This window comes from Artemia sp. Qi Xiang Cuo, chromosome 8 (assembly GCF_049724085.1).
Source record: "Artemia sp. Qi Xiang Cuo chromosome 8, ASM4972408v1, whole genome shotgun sequence".
In the NCBI taxonomy this organism is placed as follows: domain Eukaryota; kingdom Metazoa; phylum Arthropoda; class Branchiopoda; order Anostraca; family Artemiidae; genus Artemia; species Artemia sp. Qi Xiang Cuo.
The window spans coordinates 40,980,459-40,995,640 of NC_142801.1; the positions used below are offsets into that span (position 1 = coordinate 40,980,459).

The 15,182-nt window shown below is 36.1% G+C and overlaps 1 protein-coding gene across 4 annotated transcripts in view; it reads left to right on the plus strand.

Annotated features, from left to right (window-relative positions):
* Positions 1–14,933, plus strand: part of Sap130 (Sin3A-associated protein 130) — a 38,602-nt gene extending 23,669 nt beyond the window's left edge. For all 4 annotated transcript variants that reach the window (XM_089092961.1, XM_089092964.1, XM_089092962.1 and 1 more), the window contains one exon: positions 12,849–14,933. In XM_089092961.1, the coding sequence (XP_088949087.1) occupies positions 12,857–14,908 (2,052 nt within the window). In that variant the 5' untranslated portion in view covers positions 12,849–12,856 and the 3' untranslated portion in view covers positions 14,909–14,933. The remainder of the gene's footprint in view (positions 1–12,848) is intronic.
* Positions 14,934–15,182: the final 249 nt, after the last annotated feature.

Consider the following 15,182-nt stretch of genomic DNA (forward strand, 5'->3'; position numbering starts at 1 on the left):
GGCCGGGTGGGAGCCCTGGGAACCTTTGGGGACCGGGGGGTTCCTTCTGGATTGGGGTATAGGGATTGGAACCCTTTGGATCGGGGTAGGGCGATCGGGGCCCTTTGGGGTTGTGGTAGGGGACCTCACAACACTGTTCAATGGAACTTGTGTATTATAACGACCACACTCAAAACCTCTTCTAAAATCATCTTTTAAATCAAGGTCTCTAACGGTTTCGCCGAAATAATTCCATAAGCTGTCTAAAACCGTTTCGCCCAAATAATCCCCTAAAAGTAATTTCTGTGTGTTCCTTTTGTTTTTTGGCATCTCTGTTCTTTCACATTTCAAATTCCTAGGAAACCCTTTCCTACGTTAATCTCTTCATCTCATAAATGTTCCTAGCTAAACTATTATGGTTTCGTTAGAATATCAATTTATCTCTCCGACTAAAAGCTCCGTGAAGCCGTATTTAAAAATAGAATTTCTATCTCTTTAGACCCCCGCATAATTCCAAGATAACAAGTGATGTCATTTATAATTCCTGACACTAAAGATTGATGAAGCCCTATTTAAAAATAGAATATTAATTTTTCTCTCTGACCTAAAGAACGTTTATCCCTCAGGTCTAAGATTAAAGAAGCCATAATGTTTCTTAATTCTCCCCTTCGTGAATCAATAATTTCCCCTAGCTATTATGTAAATCAAGTTCTCAGGCCAGGCTAGCCAAACAATCTCATAACATTCGCGTCAAGCATGTCCATTCTCACTGACAACTAACAGACATAAAACAGGAACGTAAATTGCTGTTGACATCCATAAATGTGAGAAAATTCCTGTTTTTTCATTCTCACTGACAAAAACCATAAAAACAGACATAAATGTGAGAAAGTTCCTGTTTTTCAAATTCTCACTGACAAAAACCATAAAACATCCATAATTTGATGTTGACAACCATGAAAAACATCAAATAAATCGATCAACACACATAACCATCCATGAAAACAGACATAAATGTGAGAAAATTCCTGTTTTTCCATGTGAGAAAATTCCTGTTTTTTCATTCTCAGTGAGAAAACCATAAACCACGTGGTGGGGTCACGAGTAACACCCCCCTTTCTACTCCTGTCTAGGTGAGATTAGAAAATTTATAACATTGTAACAAACAGTTGTATGTCAAATGCTACCAATTTCCAATAATCGATTTTTTCCCCCGTATGTCAATTATTCCAGACATAGAAAACATGTGATCCTTAGATTTTTTGAAACGTCTCCATTAGAAAGTATTCCCTGAATCCAAATATTAGGAAGGCTTTCTTGGTCCAGCTGTCTAGCGCACAGTTCCATTGGGGAGGGATCTCTTTTGATTCCTAAAGGGGACAAAAATCTATGGATTATAAAGGTTCCCTGAGGAAAAATTTCTGAAGAAAATGAAAGCTTGAAGAAAAAAATCTTCTGAAAAAAAAACCGCCTTGAAAGAAAATGAAATCCTGAAGAAAAAAATCCTTTAAAGTATTATTTAACATTCCACGTATGCATCGTCATTGCGTAAAACCCCATGTGTTAGTCCTCCTCAGTTACAAGCGGAGGTTCCCCACGGGGCCTAAAGAAATTAGTCACCCGAGAATGCGTCATCCTTAACACAGGTAAAGATTCCCTATTTCGTAACAACCAAAGAAATCTTGAAGAAAAACGTCTTGACGAAAAATGTCTTAAAAAACGTCTTGAGATGTCTTGAATTGTCTTGAAGAAAAATGTCTTAAAAACGTCTTGAAATGTCTTGAAACGTCTTTAAAACCGTCTTGAAGAGAATTTCTTAAAAAGCGTCTTGAAATGGCTTGAAGAATGTTTTGAAGTAAAACACTCCCTATTACGTAACACGTACGTTTGCATCTTCATTTGGCGGGGCCCTGAAGGTTTTTCCTGGCCCTCGCAGATTTTTTAAACAATCAAAGAAGAAACATCCCTTATTACGTAACAAACACCTGCGTCTTGAAGAAGTTTTAAAAAAGTGTCGGGATCGGGATTCGAAGGGATAGGGCCCCGCTTGATCCTGGAACCCCATCACTACGCCAATCAAAATTTTGAGATAGCCATTCATCATAGCTGGAAAGTCAATTAATTAAGTCTTTTGTGATTTCATCCCGCCCCAGCCCTTATAATCTTGCCCTTATCCTTGCCTCATAACTTTTACGCCCTTGTCGTCTTAGTTGTGATGTTCTTGTGGTTCTTTTAATATTATGAGAAATAGGACCATTAAGCTAGAAATAAGGATTGGGTACTTGTATGATATACCCCCTTCTGCTCAAGAAGTGAAGTTAGGTTAATCTTAATAAAATATACCTAAGCATGATAAAAATATAATACTTTAGAAACAAATTTTGGCTAAATATTTGCACATTGGAGGGGCCAACCCCCCCCCCCCTCCTAATTTGCAAATATATAGCCCAAATTGTATATTTCTCATCTCTTCTGTCACTACTCCACAGTTTATATAATTAGCAGTATGATCATTCTCTATCTCACCCATTATAAAAACCCGGACCGGGGTACGAGTGCTCCGGAGAACGTTTTTGCAGATATAAACATAAGCGAAGTCAGATCATTTCACGGGCAGACAAGTCAGATTTCTCTTGGACGCGAAACTTGGCTTCAACGTTGGAACACTAATTTTGAAGAAACTAATTTTAAATTAATTTATTCCAATTCATGCATGAACACCAGGAGTTAGTAGTGTAATATTATTAATAGATGTTTTTAGGAATTAAAAATAGGTTTCGAAGTCTTCAAGTTGGTTTCAAAGGCATTTTGAGGAAGTTTCTGCCAAAATACGTGTTCCAGGGTAATTGGACCGCTGATGGCAGATCAAATGAGAGGAGCTGTTTGTACGCGCCGATATAAATATATATATATATATATATATATATATATATATATATATATATATATATATATATATATATATATATATATATATATATATATATATAAAAAAAATATATATATATATATATATATATATATATATATATATATATATATATATATATATATATATATATATATATATATATATATATATATATATATATATACTACGAAAACTTTACGAAAAAGAAAGTTTTTTTTAAAGAAAAGTAAAGGCCATATTAAACTTAAGATCAGTAGAAATAGAAGCCTACAATAACTCAAACTCAAAACGACCAGAAATTATTATTAAAGAATAAAAAAGGAAAGGAGAATAATTGGTATGGCGGTAACACTGCATATAAATCTATATGAATGTATATATAGTGGGCTGTAATAATGCAAAAGGTAAATATAACATTGGTTTAAGAATGGAAAGAAAGACAAGGAATACATTTACGACGATAATCAAGTAAAAAATTTTTATTTGAACAACTGCCATAAAGCGATGACATTTGATTATGATCTGAGATTATTATCTGAGAAAATAAATATCACGACGTGAAAAAAAAATGATAAACTATCCAGTTGCGGATCCAGAGGGGGGGCGAGGGTTACCCCCGTAAAGTAGTCTAAAGTAGTGTAATTTACCTAATTAACGCAAGTTTGCATTAATTAAACTTGCTCCTAACGTAAGTTTGTCGGATCAACCTATTTTGCACCCCCCCTAAAAAAATCCTGGATCCGCCCCTGAAACCATCACACCTACTCCACCAGTTATTAGAAGAAGAAAAAATTCCTTATTTTCACAAATGTCATCAACCCCCCGCCCCCGTTTGTATAAAATCCTACATAGGCCGATCAGTTGAGTCCAGGTAAATAATGGATTAATTCATAATTTGTATATAAATTAATTAATACCTGTGAGATGGGACACTTGCAAACCACTTGGCTGGCTCACCAAGTTTTTTTCTGCTTTCGCAATTACGAATAATGCACTTGGTAACCATTTCTCAGTGATTGACGATAACAGACTAATCCGCTAAGGCAGAAATAAGTGGGAGGAGCTTTTTGTTCGCACCGAGATCGAAGACCAGAAATGATCTGCGATAAGCTTACTGTCTATAAACTGTGCACTACTCTTTGTCTTCTCTCTTGCTAAGTTGAAAGAAACTGGCAAAAGAAACCGGTTTACAGTGCGTCGATGCGTGTACAACTTGAACGGGGGGGGGGGTATATCATACAAGTACCAAGGATTGTTTTCATAAAGTAAAGAATTTTCAGTACTTGGAAAGAAGTACTATTTTTTCTGACGCATGTTCAGCTGCACAATACATATATACTATATCATACAGTATTTTCTTGTTTACTATACATTTTTGGTAAAAAGATATGATAGAATTGGATATGGAGTAAATGATGGATTACCACTTTCCTCTTGGTATTTTTGAAAGGTTTATAACAAAATTCCTGTGGTATGAAATTACATGCCAAATTAAACTTCAATTCTAATTTAAACTACGTTAAGTTTCCGTTTATTTCATTCTAATTAACCATGTTATCTAGTATCTTATTTTGTAATTAGAAGTTAAAAATACATAATAATATGTTGGTTCTTATTGATCTTAATGACGATTTTGACTATTTTACAAGTTTTATGCAAAAAGCTGTAAACTGTAATTTTAAATTGCTTTAACTTTGAAAGGATGAGAAATTTGTAATGTTTTGGCACCCATATTTTGTAGTATTTCGCTTATAGTAACCATTCAAAGACAATATAGCGCTACTTGGAATGATGAGGAATTAATTTAGAACTTAATCTGTAGTCTCATTGACGACTGTGACAATACAGTGAAAAAAAGGAATGTCTATATAGTCCAGGAAGTGTGCGAAAAAAAAAGGCCTAACCCGGAACAAATTGCAAGAGAAACGTTTCTTTGACTGCCCGACTCAGAATAATGTCCTGATTCCAATTATGCAAAGTCCGAGCATCTACCTATTTCAAAAATACGTTTTTTGGGGTTGAAGTAAATAACGAAGAAGAGATCTATTTATTTTGAAGAAATGCGTAGAACCACGAAAAACAATATGCATCTAGAGGTAATAAAATGCGCTGAATCTGAAAATTATCTCTAACTGCAAGGATAGACAACGGTTATCAATATTTAAAGGGGAAGTATGCGGGAGGAGGGTGAATTTTCTCATCTAGTGTTAAACCACGCTGAACCGGTCTTAAAATGTAGAATGACAACTATCACCCATTTTGATGGTTTAATTAACGATTAAAGCATTCTCAACTTTTTCAGTTATATAATATACAAATGTGATAAAAAAAAAAATATCAATATTCATAGATATTCGTTATCTTCGAGATCATCAACTCCGAGAAACTCAGTTGTAACACAGTTCGCACAAATTGTTCCCTTGCAAGCTCCACAGGCCCAGGTGCATTTCATGCCATTTCTTTTGCAAGTGCATCGCATATTTGAGTCTCGGCAGTAATAATAGTAAGAGCTTTCCAGTAAAGTGGCTGATCGAAGGTCAGTACTGGAGTCGCACCGTATCTGGAACACTGTTCGCTAACGAAGCTGAGTGTGGAGTAGTGTGGAGTGTGGAGCCCAAGTGATCCCAAATGGGATCACTTGGTCTCATATCTATCATGGACATGAAGAGAATGGAGGCTTTCCCTGTGTAAGAGCTGACTTCCCTGTATTCCCTGACTGCGTGTCAGAATACAGCTCGCTCATAGCTCCCTGCCAGCTAGCCAAGGGTGCAGGAAAAAGTCTATACATCTACCACACCAAGTCACAATGTTTTGAGGGATCCAGAATGGAAACTTGTGGTAGCGGATCGTAAAGAAGATTAGGTTGTCCTAGTGTCTGTCTGAAATAATTAATGGGAATTCGGTTCTGTTCAGTTATCTGCCTTGAAGTAACAAACTTTCTCCTCTTAAGTACTGTTGAAGACCTCAACAGTGGCGTCATAGAAACAATTATGCCCATGCCGTGAAAAGTGCCGTGACCATCAAGGGTTCGGATGTTGTGGTCGACGTTATCAGCTATGTGCTGCATGCAAAAAGTTCCTTCCAGTCCTTCTATGTTTATACTGTTAGAAACCGCAGTGTTACGCTCGAAGAGCTTCGTCTAGTAATATGATGAGCTGAAACCCATAGCACTGAGCATGTCAATTAGAAAGCGGCTGCCAAACTGATGATGCAACTGGACAGCTAATCCAATCTGAAGAGGTGGTCTGATTGCCTTTGGCCGACAGGCTTGTAACATGCACTGACCTATTGACGCAACCTTCCTGTTTGTTTTGTCTCCTACGAACAAAGTGTTGAGAAAAAGCCGCAAAGATGAGGGTAGGTATTCGAGGTTGTCTGTTATCTCCCCCTGGTTTTCAGAATTGGGATCCATCCATTTGTTGTTTAATACTTTTGGCATCACTTTTGATTATAGCTGCTGCAAATAGGACGATAGCTTCCTTCTCCAGTTCCACGTCGACATTTTTTGGCTTTAAGTAATACTCGTGGAGAATGGCATGAGATGTGGCTCTTAGCGTAATGACGTTCTGTCTGCCGTTTATCTCTGCAAATACTACGCTTTCCCCAAATCTCTCTTGCATCTTCTTTTTCATGTATCTTTCACTATATCCAGAATCCTGTGAATTGCCCATGAGCTCGTTCATCATGCTAAAAAGATCATTCAGTGTTAGTTGGTCATCATCATTAGCCTGGAAAAACTCGACAACTTTCTCGAACGCCTAGTTCTGATTCAAGTCCTGTGATCGACCAGATTTTCGTTTTCCAAACTGTGAAGGAATTCCCCCATACTTGTTGGGGATATTAGGTTCCGTTAGAAAGCTTGAGTAGCAGGATTTGTGGTAAACTACATCAGCAGCGTGTAGATCGGTAGTGGCAGCACAAATTCTAGTCATCACTGCTCCTGACCAGTCATCATTTCTCTTTCCACAAACCTCTTTTAGTGTATTTTCAAAGTCTCTCGTTCTAACCTTGAAACTGTCTTCCTTCTTCTTCGTTCTGTCAGAGGTAACTGGCGTAGAACAGAACCAACGATCGAATTTGAAGTTTCCAGAAAAATGGGAAGATTTTCGCTCCAGACTTTGTGTCATCTGTCATAGCAATGACAATTACTGTTCAATAGATTTCTTTTTTGTGAAGCTAGACCTGCATGACTTTCGGACAGGATCCCCAATAACTGCTGTGACATCTTCACGCTTCCTTGATCGACTAGCTTCATTCACCGAGTCTGCACCTTTCTCTCCCAAAACGACCTTTCCCGACTCTTTCACTATTTATTCTTTGCAAGCGATACAATTCTTATTTACAGTTTCAAATTTAATAGTAGTTTTGTATATATTCATCGTTCATCCTAAAAACAAATGACAGTTTCAATTTTACGCTCAAAAAAAGGTGATTTTCATACTCACCGTGATCTAGTACCCTATTCTAGACATTAACTTTGTTGTTGTACGCCTATATGTGGAAACACGAATTCTACCCCCCTCAAAATCAACCTCAACCTAAAAAAACATACTTGTGAAACAGCTAGATGAGCAAACTTTGCATATTTGGAATTAGCGCATTTTTCTGAGTCGGGTAGTGAAAGAATAATTTCTATTGCAATTTGTTCCCGGTCAAACCGTTCCCTTCCTGGACTAATATACTTCTTTGGGTAAAAGCGTCCTAAAATATAAACTTTAAGAATAATAAAAGATTTTTAGTATTTTAATCTTTGATTACCAGGCAATAAAAAAAAAGTATACATTCAGAAATTTGCTTTTTGCATAGATTCAAACTAATTTTTTTTTTTTTTTTTTTTTTTTTTTTTTTTTTTTTTAATCAAAAGGGTGTATGAAAAATGTCTCAAGAATGGCCTAGTATATTGAGTTGAAACTCTTAGGGTATGTTATGGGGAATGTTGTACTAAACAAAAGGCACTATATGCTTAATACTATTGCTACTATTATACAGTTACAATTACTATTGCTGCTACTAATAGTATTAGTACTAAGGCTAATGTGATAAGGGTGAAACTCTGAGGGAGATGTTGAACTAAAATCAAAAAACACTATGTACATGCATGTTGTCGAGAAGGCATATCAGTGCTATGTCAGGAACGACTTAGGACATTAATTGGAACATTCAGGACATGTCAATGGGGATGTTGAACTAACTAAGAGACACCTTGTATTCTACTACTACTACAACCACTGTTTATACTGCTACTGCTGCTACTACTACAACTACTCCTATGCTACTACTACTTACAAGGCTTGGGTATTACGCCGAAACTTGCAGGAAATGTCAAGGAGGATGTGGAACGAGATCGAACCCCCTATGTACATTCAGATTGCCAAAAGGGCGTATCAGGAATGGAACAGCTTAGATTCTACTATTACCACTGCTGCTACTAGTACTTCTAAGACTAAAGGCACTAATGTAAATTTCAGATGGAATGTTGAATGGGATATTATAGTAAACCAAAACACACTAAGTGCATTCAGGTTGTTAAAAAGATGCATCAGCAAGATCTTAGGAATGGCTATGGGTATTAAGGTGAAACTCTCAGGGACTTTGAGACGGATGTTGAACTAAATAAAAATACACTGTATGCATGCAGGTTGACAAAAGGGCGTATGAACAATATTTTAGAAACAGCTTTGAGTATTAAGTTGACATTTTCAGGTCATGTTGAGGGATATTAAATTAACCAAAAGGCACTACATGCATCTCACTACTGCTAAGACTATAAGGATGAAACTTTCAGGGAACGTTGAGTGGGATATAGAATTAATCAAATCACACTTTGTGCATGCATGTTGTCAAAGGGACATATCAGCAATATATCAGAAACGGCTTTGGGCATGTTGCCAAAAGTTTCAACGGCTTTGAAACTATCAGGGCATGTTGGGAGGGACGTTGTCAAAAGACACTACATGTATACTTCTACTAGTGCCAATGCTACTACTACTACCACTACTGCTTATGCTATTTCTACTATTACAACTACTATGACTCGACTACTTAAGAATGCAAATACTTGCTACTGCAACTTTTTCTACTTGTGCCTGCGACTTTGGATACTTGCGACTGTAACTGCGACTACTTACAACTAAGACTATGAAAACTAGCGACTGGAACTGCTTACAAGTACGACTTCTTAAAATTGCGAATGGTTGCTATCGATTAAAAATTCAGAAACAGCCAATCGATATAAAAGTATCGATAACAATATATTCAGCTTCCCAGTTGCGAAGGAAATAATGCTGCATGGTAGCTAATTTGTTTTAAGTCATGTAGTCTATGCTAGAGAAATGGTTGGTATCGACTATTGTCTAAACGCTTTGTTTAGCTTAGTTAATTCACTTGCTCTTTTGTGAAATGGTGTTTAGTGATGTATAGCTGTCATCAGCTATTATGAAGGAGGAGTAGTGGCTCACTGTGTAGGCGGAATTGAGGATACTGCATGCCCAAAAGAGCTGATTTACACTAAGCTTGAATAAGGGTGATGTGGGGTGATATCTTTCTTCAAAAATATTCCTGAGATTTATTTTAAAGCTTCATTTAGCTAAGCTGATTTGCTTCATATTTCATAAAATTGTATACATGTATACCATGTGTAAGTGCGTATCAGCTATTATGAATGAAGGGCGGTGGGTCACTTCATAGCCGGAGGGTGGAAGGCCTCAAAAATTTTATTTTAAAGCCCGAATATTCTAACTTTCGTTGAGCCTTCAGATGAATATAGAATGGATTTTAGGGAAGGGGGCAGGTAGAAATTGATGTCTAATTCCTCTTGTTTCCCGGGAATATTTTTGGTGTACGCTTTTTTATGGTGCCAGGGTGGGGCTTTGAGAAGGGGGATGTAACAGCACCTACCAGCACAGAGGTAGAAAAGGCGAGGAGGGGCATCATGAGTCTCACCAGGAAATATTTGGTGGGGGAGGGTGGAAATTGCTGCCAGGAGCTTTTTTTTAGTGATTTCAAGTGGTAATAATTTCTCTTATCCTATTTGTTTACAAAGGCTAAATGTATTTACACATATTTATGCAATGTATCTAAACATCAAAGTACCCTATTGTAGAGTTTGTGATTACTATGGCCGCGTATAGAAGATCACAAATCATGCAGAATTTCTGTTTTTATGAACAATAATAGGCCTACCCCTCTCCGTCCACGCGGAATTCTGTAGTAAATATTGTTTAAATTCAACGAAACTATGTTTATCAAAAATTTTGACTAATTACTCCAAGTTTTATCCAAACTTTTAATAAAAAATCCAACATTTTTAATTCTGAAAAATTTAATGCTGAAAAATTTTAGAAATGGGACGTTGCCAATCAATTTACTGTTTCGGTATACATATGTTACGGTGAATGTTCGAAATCTAGTTAATGTTTTTAACTATTTAGCGTATTTGAATAAAAAAACGCTCGACATTATTTAAAAAAGGAGTTTTGTTTCGTTTGGATGAAAAAACCAAGCATCCCAAATAGACTAAACAGAATTTTCCTGATTTTTTTATTTTTTTTATTTCGTCCCCATTGAAATCCGTTGGTCCAGTCTACTTACCCCAAAACTTTCAAGCGAATCAGAGAAAAACCATTTTGGGGCTTCACATTTCAAAACAACCAAATTAAAAAAAAAAGTTTTCTTATCTAGGCCTGTTTTGCCCAGTCTACATGCCCAGTAAGTTGCATGCGAATTTGAGACAAAAAATCTTAGGCCTATTTCGTATGTTCTGAACCACTACCGAATTTGCCTTTTTTTTCGTTCAACTCCATAGTCCCTCTCTGCTTTACATTTCAATACCATGCCAATAAGAGAAAAAAAGATTTTTTTTTTTTGGGGTGGATATTCGTCTGTCACAAATTGACACAACCATTTTTTTTTTCATTTTTGTCTGTATTCACTGACAAAATGGTCCCGCATTTGAAAACACAGCTTGTTCAGAATCAGGATGTGTATTCTACCTTAGGCTGTATTTTCACAAGCAACAGAATATAACTAAAAGATATTTTCTTAAGAGGATTCTTAGCAGATAATCTTTGGAATCTTTTGGTTAAAAGCTGGAAGGTTTTTAAACTTCAATGATATTTTCAAGCCATTTTCTGCTCAGAGTGTATTATATACTGACAGGAAGTTATTTAAACACGCTTAATAGTTTAAAAAAAAATGCAGAACATGAAAACATGCTTTTAAGAAAATAATGAATTGAGATAAATGTATGTTCAAGAGTGTCTACAGGCTCAAGCTCAGGATAGATTATGCATATTTTATTATGGAAATTTTCCGTTCGTATGATGTAAATCCCCTTTCCCCCACCTCAAATTTTATGGCAAAAATATTCTTACAAAACTACGGCTGATCGAGCATTTTTACTGAATATTCAAATTTCGCGTCAGATTTGAACTGCAAACCAACATTTTATTCTTAAGCAGAGAAGCTGAAATTTTTTTCAATAACACTGTGTTAATTGAAACACAAACATAAATTAATTTTAAAAAACATTCCCCCCTCCCCCCAAAGAGTGTGAGCAACATTAAAAATATAAAACAAGCAGAAATAATGACATTTACTTAGTCAAACTTAAAAGAAATAGAGATTACTATGAATAAATGAATGAATTAAACGTAAAACGAACAGAAATTAAAATGAATAATGAAGTCAAACTTAAAGAGCGGAAACTGCCACACATAGAAGTAAGATATTGCGTCCTTAAACCCTTCTAGAGGCTAGAGTGTCATTCGCACTTCATTGAAACATCTTCAATTATTAATCTTTGTCATTGCAACATTGACAAGTTAAAAATTGATCATATTCCCTTTTTTTATCTTTGCATTTTAAGCAACCAATCTAGTTTCATTAGCCTACTTTAGAGTAAAGTTTCCTCAGTACTCTCCTCTTTTTAAATACGTTGCGTTTAAATGCTATGAAATTAATTTATTGCTTCATTAAACAGAACAAATTTCTTAAAAAATGATAAATGTTTATCTTAAAAATTTTGTTTAGACATCAATTTTATAGTCTTCAGAATAAAATAGAATCAATAGGAAATTTTCTGACAAAACAAAATTATACTTTAAATTATTAAATCATAAATTATTAATTGCATAATATTATTAAATCATAGTCACAAATGTAATTATTCGAATTTTTTTTTCCAGAAATTTCGATTAACATTGCAATTTTATTCACCCTTTCTTTAGATTACGACCAATAAAACTTCCCTGTTCAAAATACAAATTGGTTTGAGTAAAGCATAAATGTCACTAGCTTTTTCAAGGCTTTGGTGGGACAGTAGTCCTTCATTTTTTAGATTACATTTAGGCCTATTTATTATAATAGGCTACTATATGTTTATTTTCAAGTTGAACACTATTATTCATTTTAATTTGATTTTTGTTCTTTACAGGCCCCATTTATTCATTCAGATCTATTTGATATTACGTGTGACTTTATTTTCTGTTCATTTTAATTTCATAATATGGCTCTACTTTTCATTGAAAAACTTTTTTTTGGGGAAACTTCCTTCTGAAATGAGTTATTAAAAGGAGGAAAGCAAATGCAAACTTTGTTGAAAGCTTCTTCTTTTTATTTTTTTTATCTTAGTTTCGAGTCTTAGGTGGTTTAAGTTAACTTCATTGGAAAAGAAATGCTAAATAAAAAAGATGCAAACAACTCAAATTTCATGTTTACACGGTTTTGACCTGTGGCATGTTTTTTATGCTGCATTTTCTTCTCGGATTGTTATTAATACATCTTACAAGATGAAGTAGAAATATTATTAACAGATTCAATCAAATTTAGCTCAAATACACTTTTAGGTAAAAGTCATCATTATAATCATTTTTTCTTATTTAATTCTAGACTGTTAGTCAGTCTAGACTTTTTTACTCTGTTAGTCTCTTGTTTTGTTTATTTCTGTTCATACTTGTAGGAAGTCAAATGGCGGAGTCTTGCAACAACATTCCTCACGACCTTAGCCAGAGATCTTCTGTCATGCAAGCCCATCAGCAAACCGCTTCTCAATCATCCCTTACACTGTTGAGGTCCACCGCAAATTATAATGAACAAGTAAGAATAAGACCAATAGTAAGAGCTATCCCCGCACAAACTAGCCCAAGGTCTTCACAGCAGGGTCATCTTGTACGAACCGTTGCTGCTTTGCCATTGAACCAGCACTTGCCTCGACCTACAAGGGGTCCTGGTCCAGGTGTGGCTGGGGGTCAATGGGTGTTAGCGTCTCCTGGTGCAGTTCTTACATTTAGCACACAAACTACAGCCTCGTTTTTACCCGGAGTCCAGTCATCTCAGTCTGATACAATGAGTAGAACTAGCCAAACCAGTCAAGTAAAGACCACTGCTTTGCCATCATCCTCCCCAAGACTTCCATCTGGTTCTTCAATTCGGCTTCCAGCTGGTGTTGCTGTTGGTAGTCGCGTGACCATCCCTGCCGTAAGACATGGATCATCAGTCACAATAACAACTTCAAATGCAGGAATGGTAGCATCACGACAGTCTCCACTTCCAGAATCCAAGTTGGGAATGATAAGGACAGTTCCTGCTCAGGTGCGTCCTACCCTTGCCCATATCATACGACCTCTCAGTGTTATACCTGCAGGACAAGCGATAACGTCTGCTCCAGCGTATGGCCCGTCTGGTTCGCCCATGGTCACAATTAAAGCAGTGGCTCACGGTGGTACATTTACCAATGGAACTAAATCTGTTATATCTGCAGTAAGAGTAATTCCCGGACCTGTGATGCCACAGGTTACTTCGCCATCAGTTGCGGCGGCTCTTATTCGATCTGGATTGCAATCTCCTTCGAGTACATATTCTGCTTCACCATCTGGAGGAATTATCAGAAACAAAACACCAGTTGGAGCCCCAATGGCTACTTCAGCACTTTCAATTGAAAAAACAAAACCTATTAAATGTGACGTGTCATCACAAGCAATGGATCTTACAACAAGTGGAAATGTATCACAGTCACCTACACCCAATTCTACAAAACCTAGTATTTCTGTAAGTGCTGCCCCTGTTGATGTGCAGAATAACCATATTACAGAGCAGTCAATTGGCCCTGCATCTATCTCTCAAACTGTTGATGCGCCGTTGACCCCTAGTAAAGTTGGTGCATCTCCTCGGCCAACTATCCTAAGGAAACGAGAGCTAGATACATTTGGAGCACCGCTAAAGGCTAATCGCAACCTCACAGGTGCTTTTGGAACAGTTCTAGCTGGCATCCAACCATTGAATTCAGGCTCTCAAACTTCAAACAGTGACATCCAACCTTTGAATTCGGGTTCTTTTAATGATATTATATCTAGTGAAGAAACAATTGAGCTTTCAGTTAGTGTCGGGGGAGAAGGAGACTCTATAGTTGAAGCAGATTTGAGTCCGCGAAAGAAGCCCAGGAAACAACTTCTTCAGGCGCATGAAGTTGAAAGTGAATATGAAGAAGAACAAGAAGAAGAAAATAATGTGATGGAAGAGATGGAAGTTGTAACATCAGATGAAATGATTCCGTATGTGAAGCTTCCACGGATGTCACTACTCGAAACATTCAATATGACATGGAAACCACGTAATAATCATTTCCTTCGCTACTCAGATGTTAAAGTGAAAGATGAAAAAAGACCGACTGTAACTGATTTGGCAAATCAAAAACAAGTGTTTCAAACTATACGTGGTTGGAATGTCTATCGTATTGAGACACAGTTAACTGATCTTGGTGACATGGAATCTCAGGCAGGAGAAAGATTTAGATCAATATTGCAAGTGATAGAAACCCAATCTCGTACAAAAGAATCTGACAGAGTTACTGAATTGCTTAAAGGTAATTTACAAAGGTGTAAGGTTATCCATGACCAAATATCTGAAAGCAAAGCTCAAATACTAAAAATATTTGATCATAAGAGTAACATAGAAGAAGTAATACATAGATATTCAAATGACAGCAGTTTAAAACCAGAAAAAGAGAAAAAGAAAAAGTGAGGAATGAAAATTTACGGAATAAGAGTGTATTTATTTAAGTTTCTTTTTGGGAAGATATGCCTTTGATTGTTATCGGTGTCGATGAATAGCGGTTATGTGATGAACAAACTTTTGAAGTATGTTAAACCTCATTTTAGGTATTTACTTTTCATTTTTATATTGAAACTTGTATATATTTTTTATCATGGGTTTATTATACATATATGTTTCCCCGGTGTTATCATAATGGATTTCTGTGACTTAACATTGTAAATAAAGATTTGATAAAGTTAAT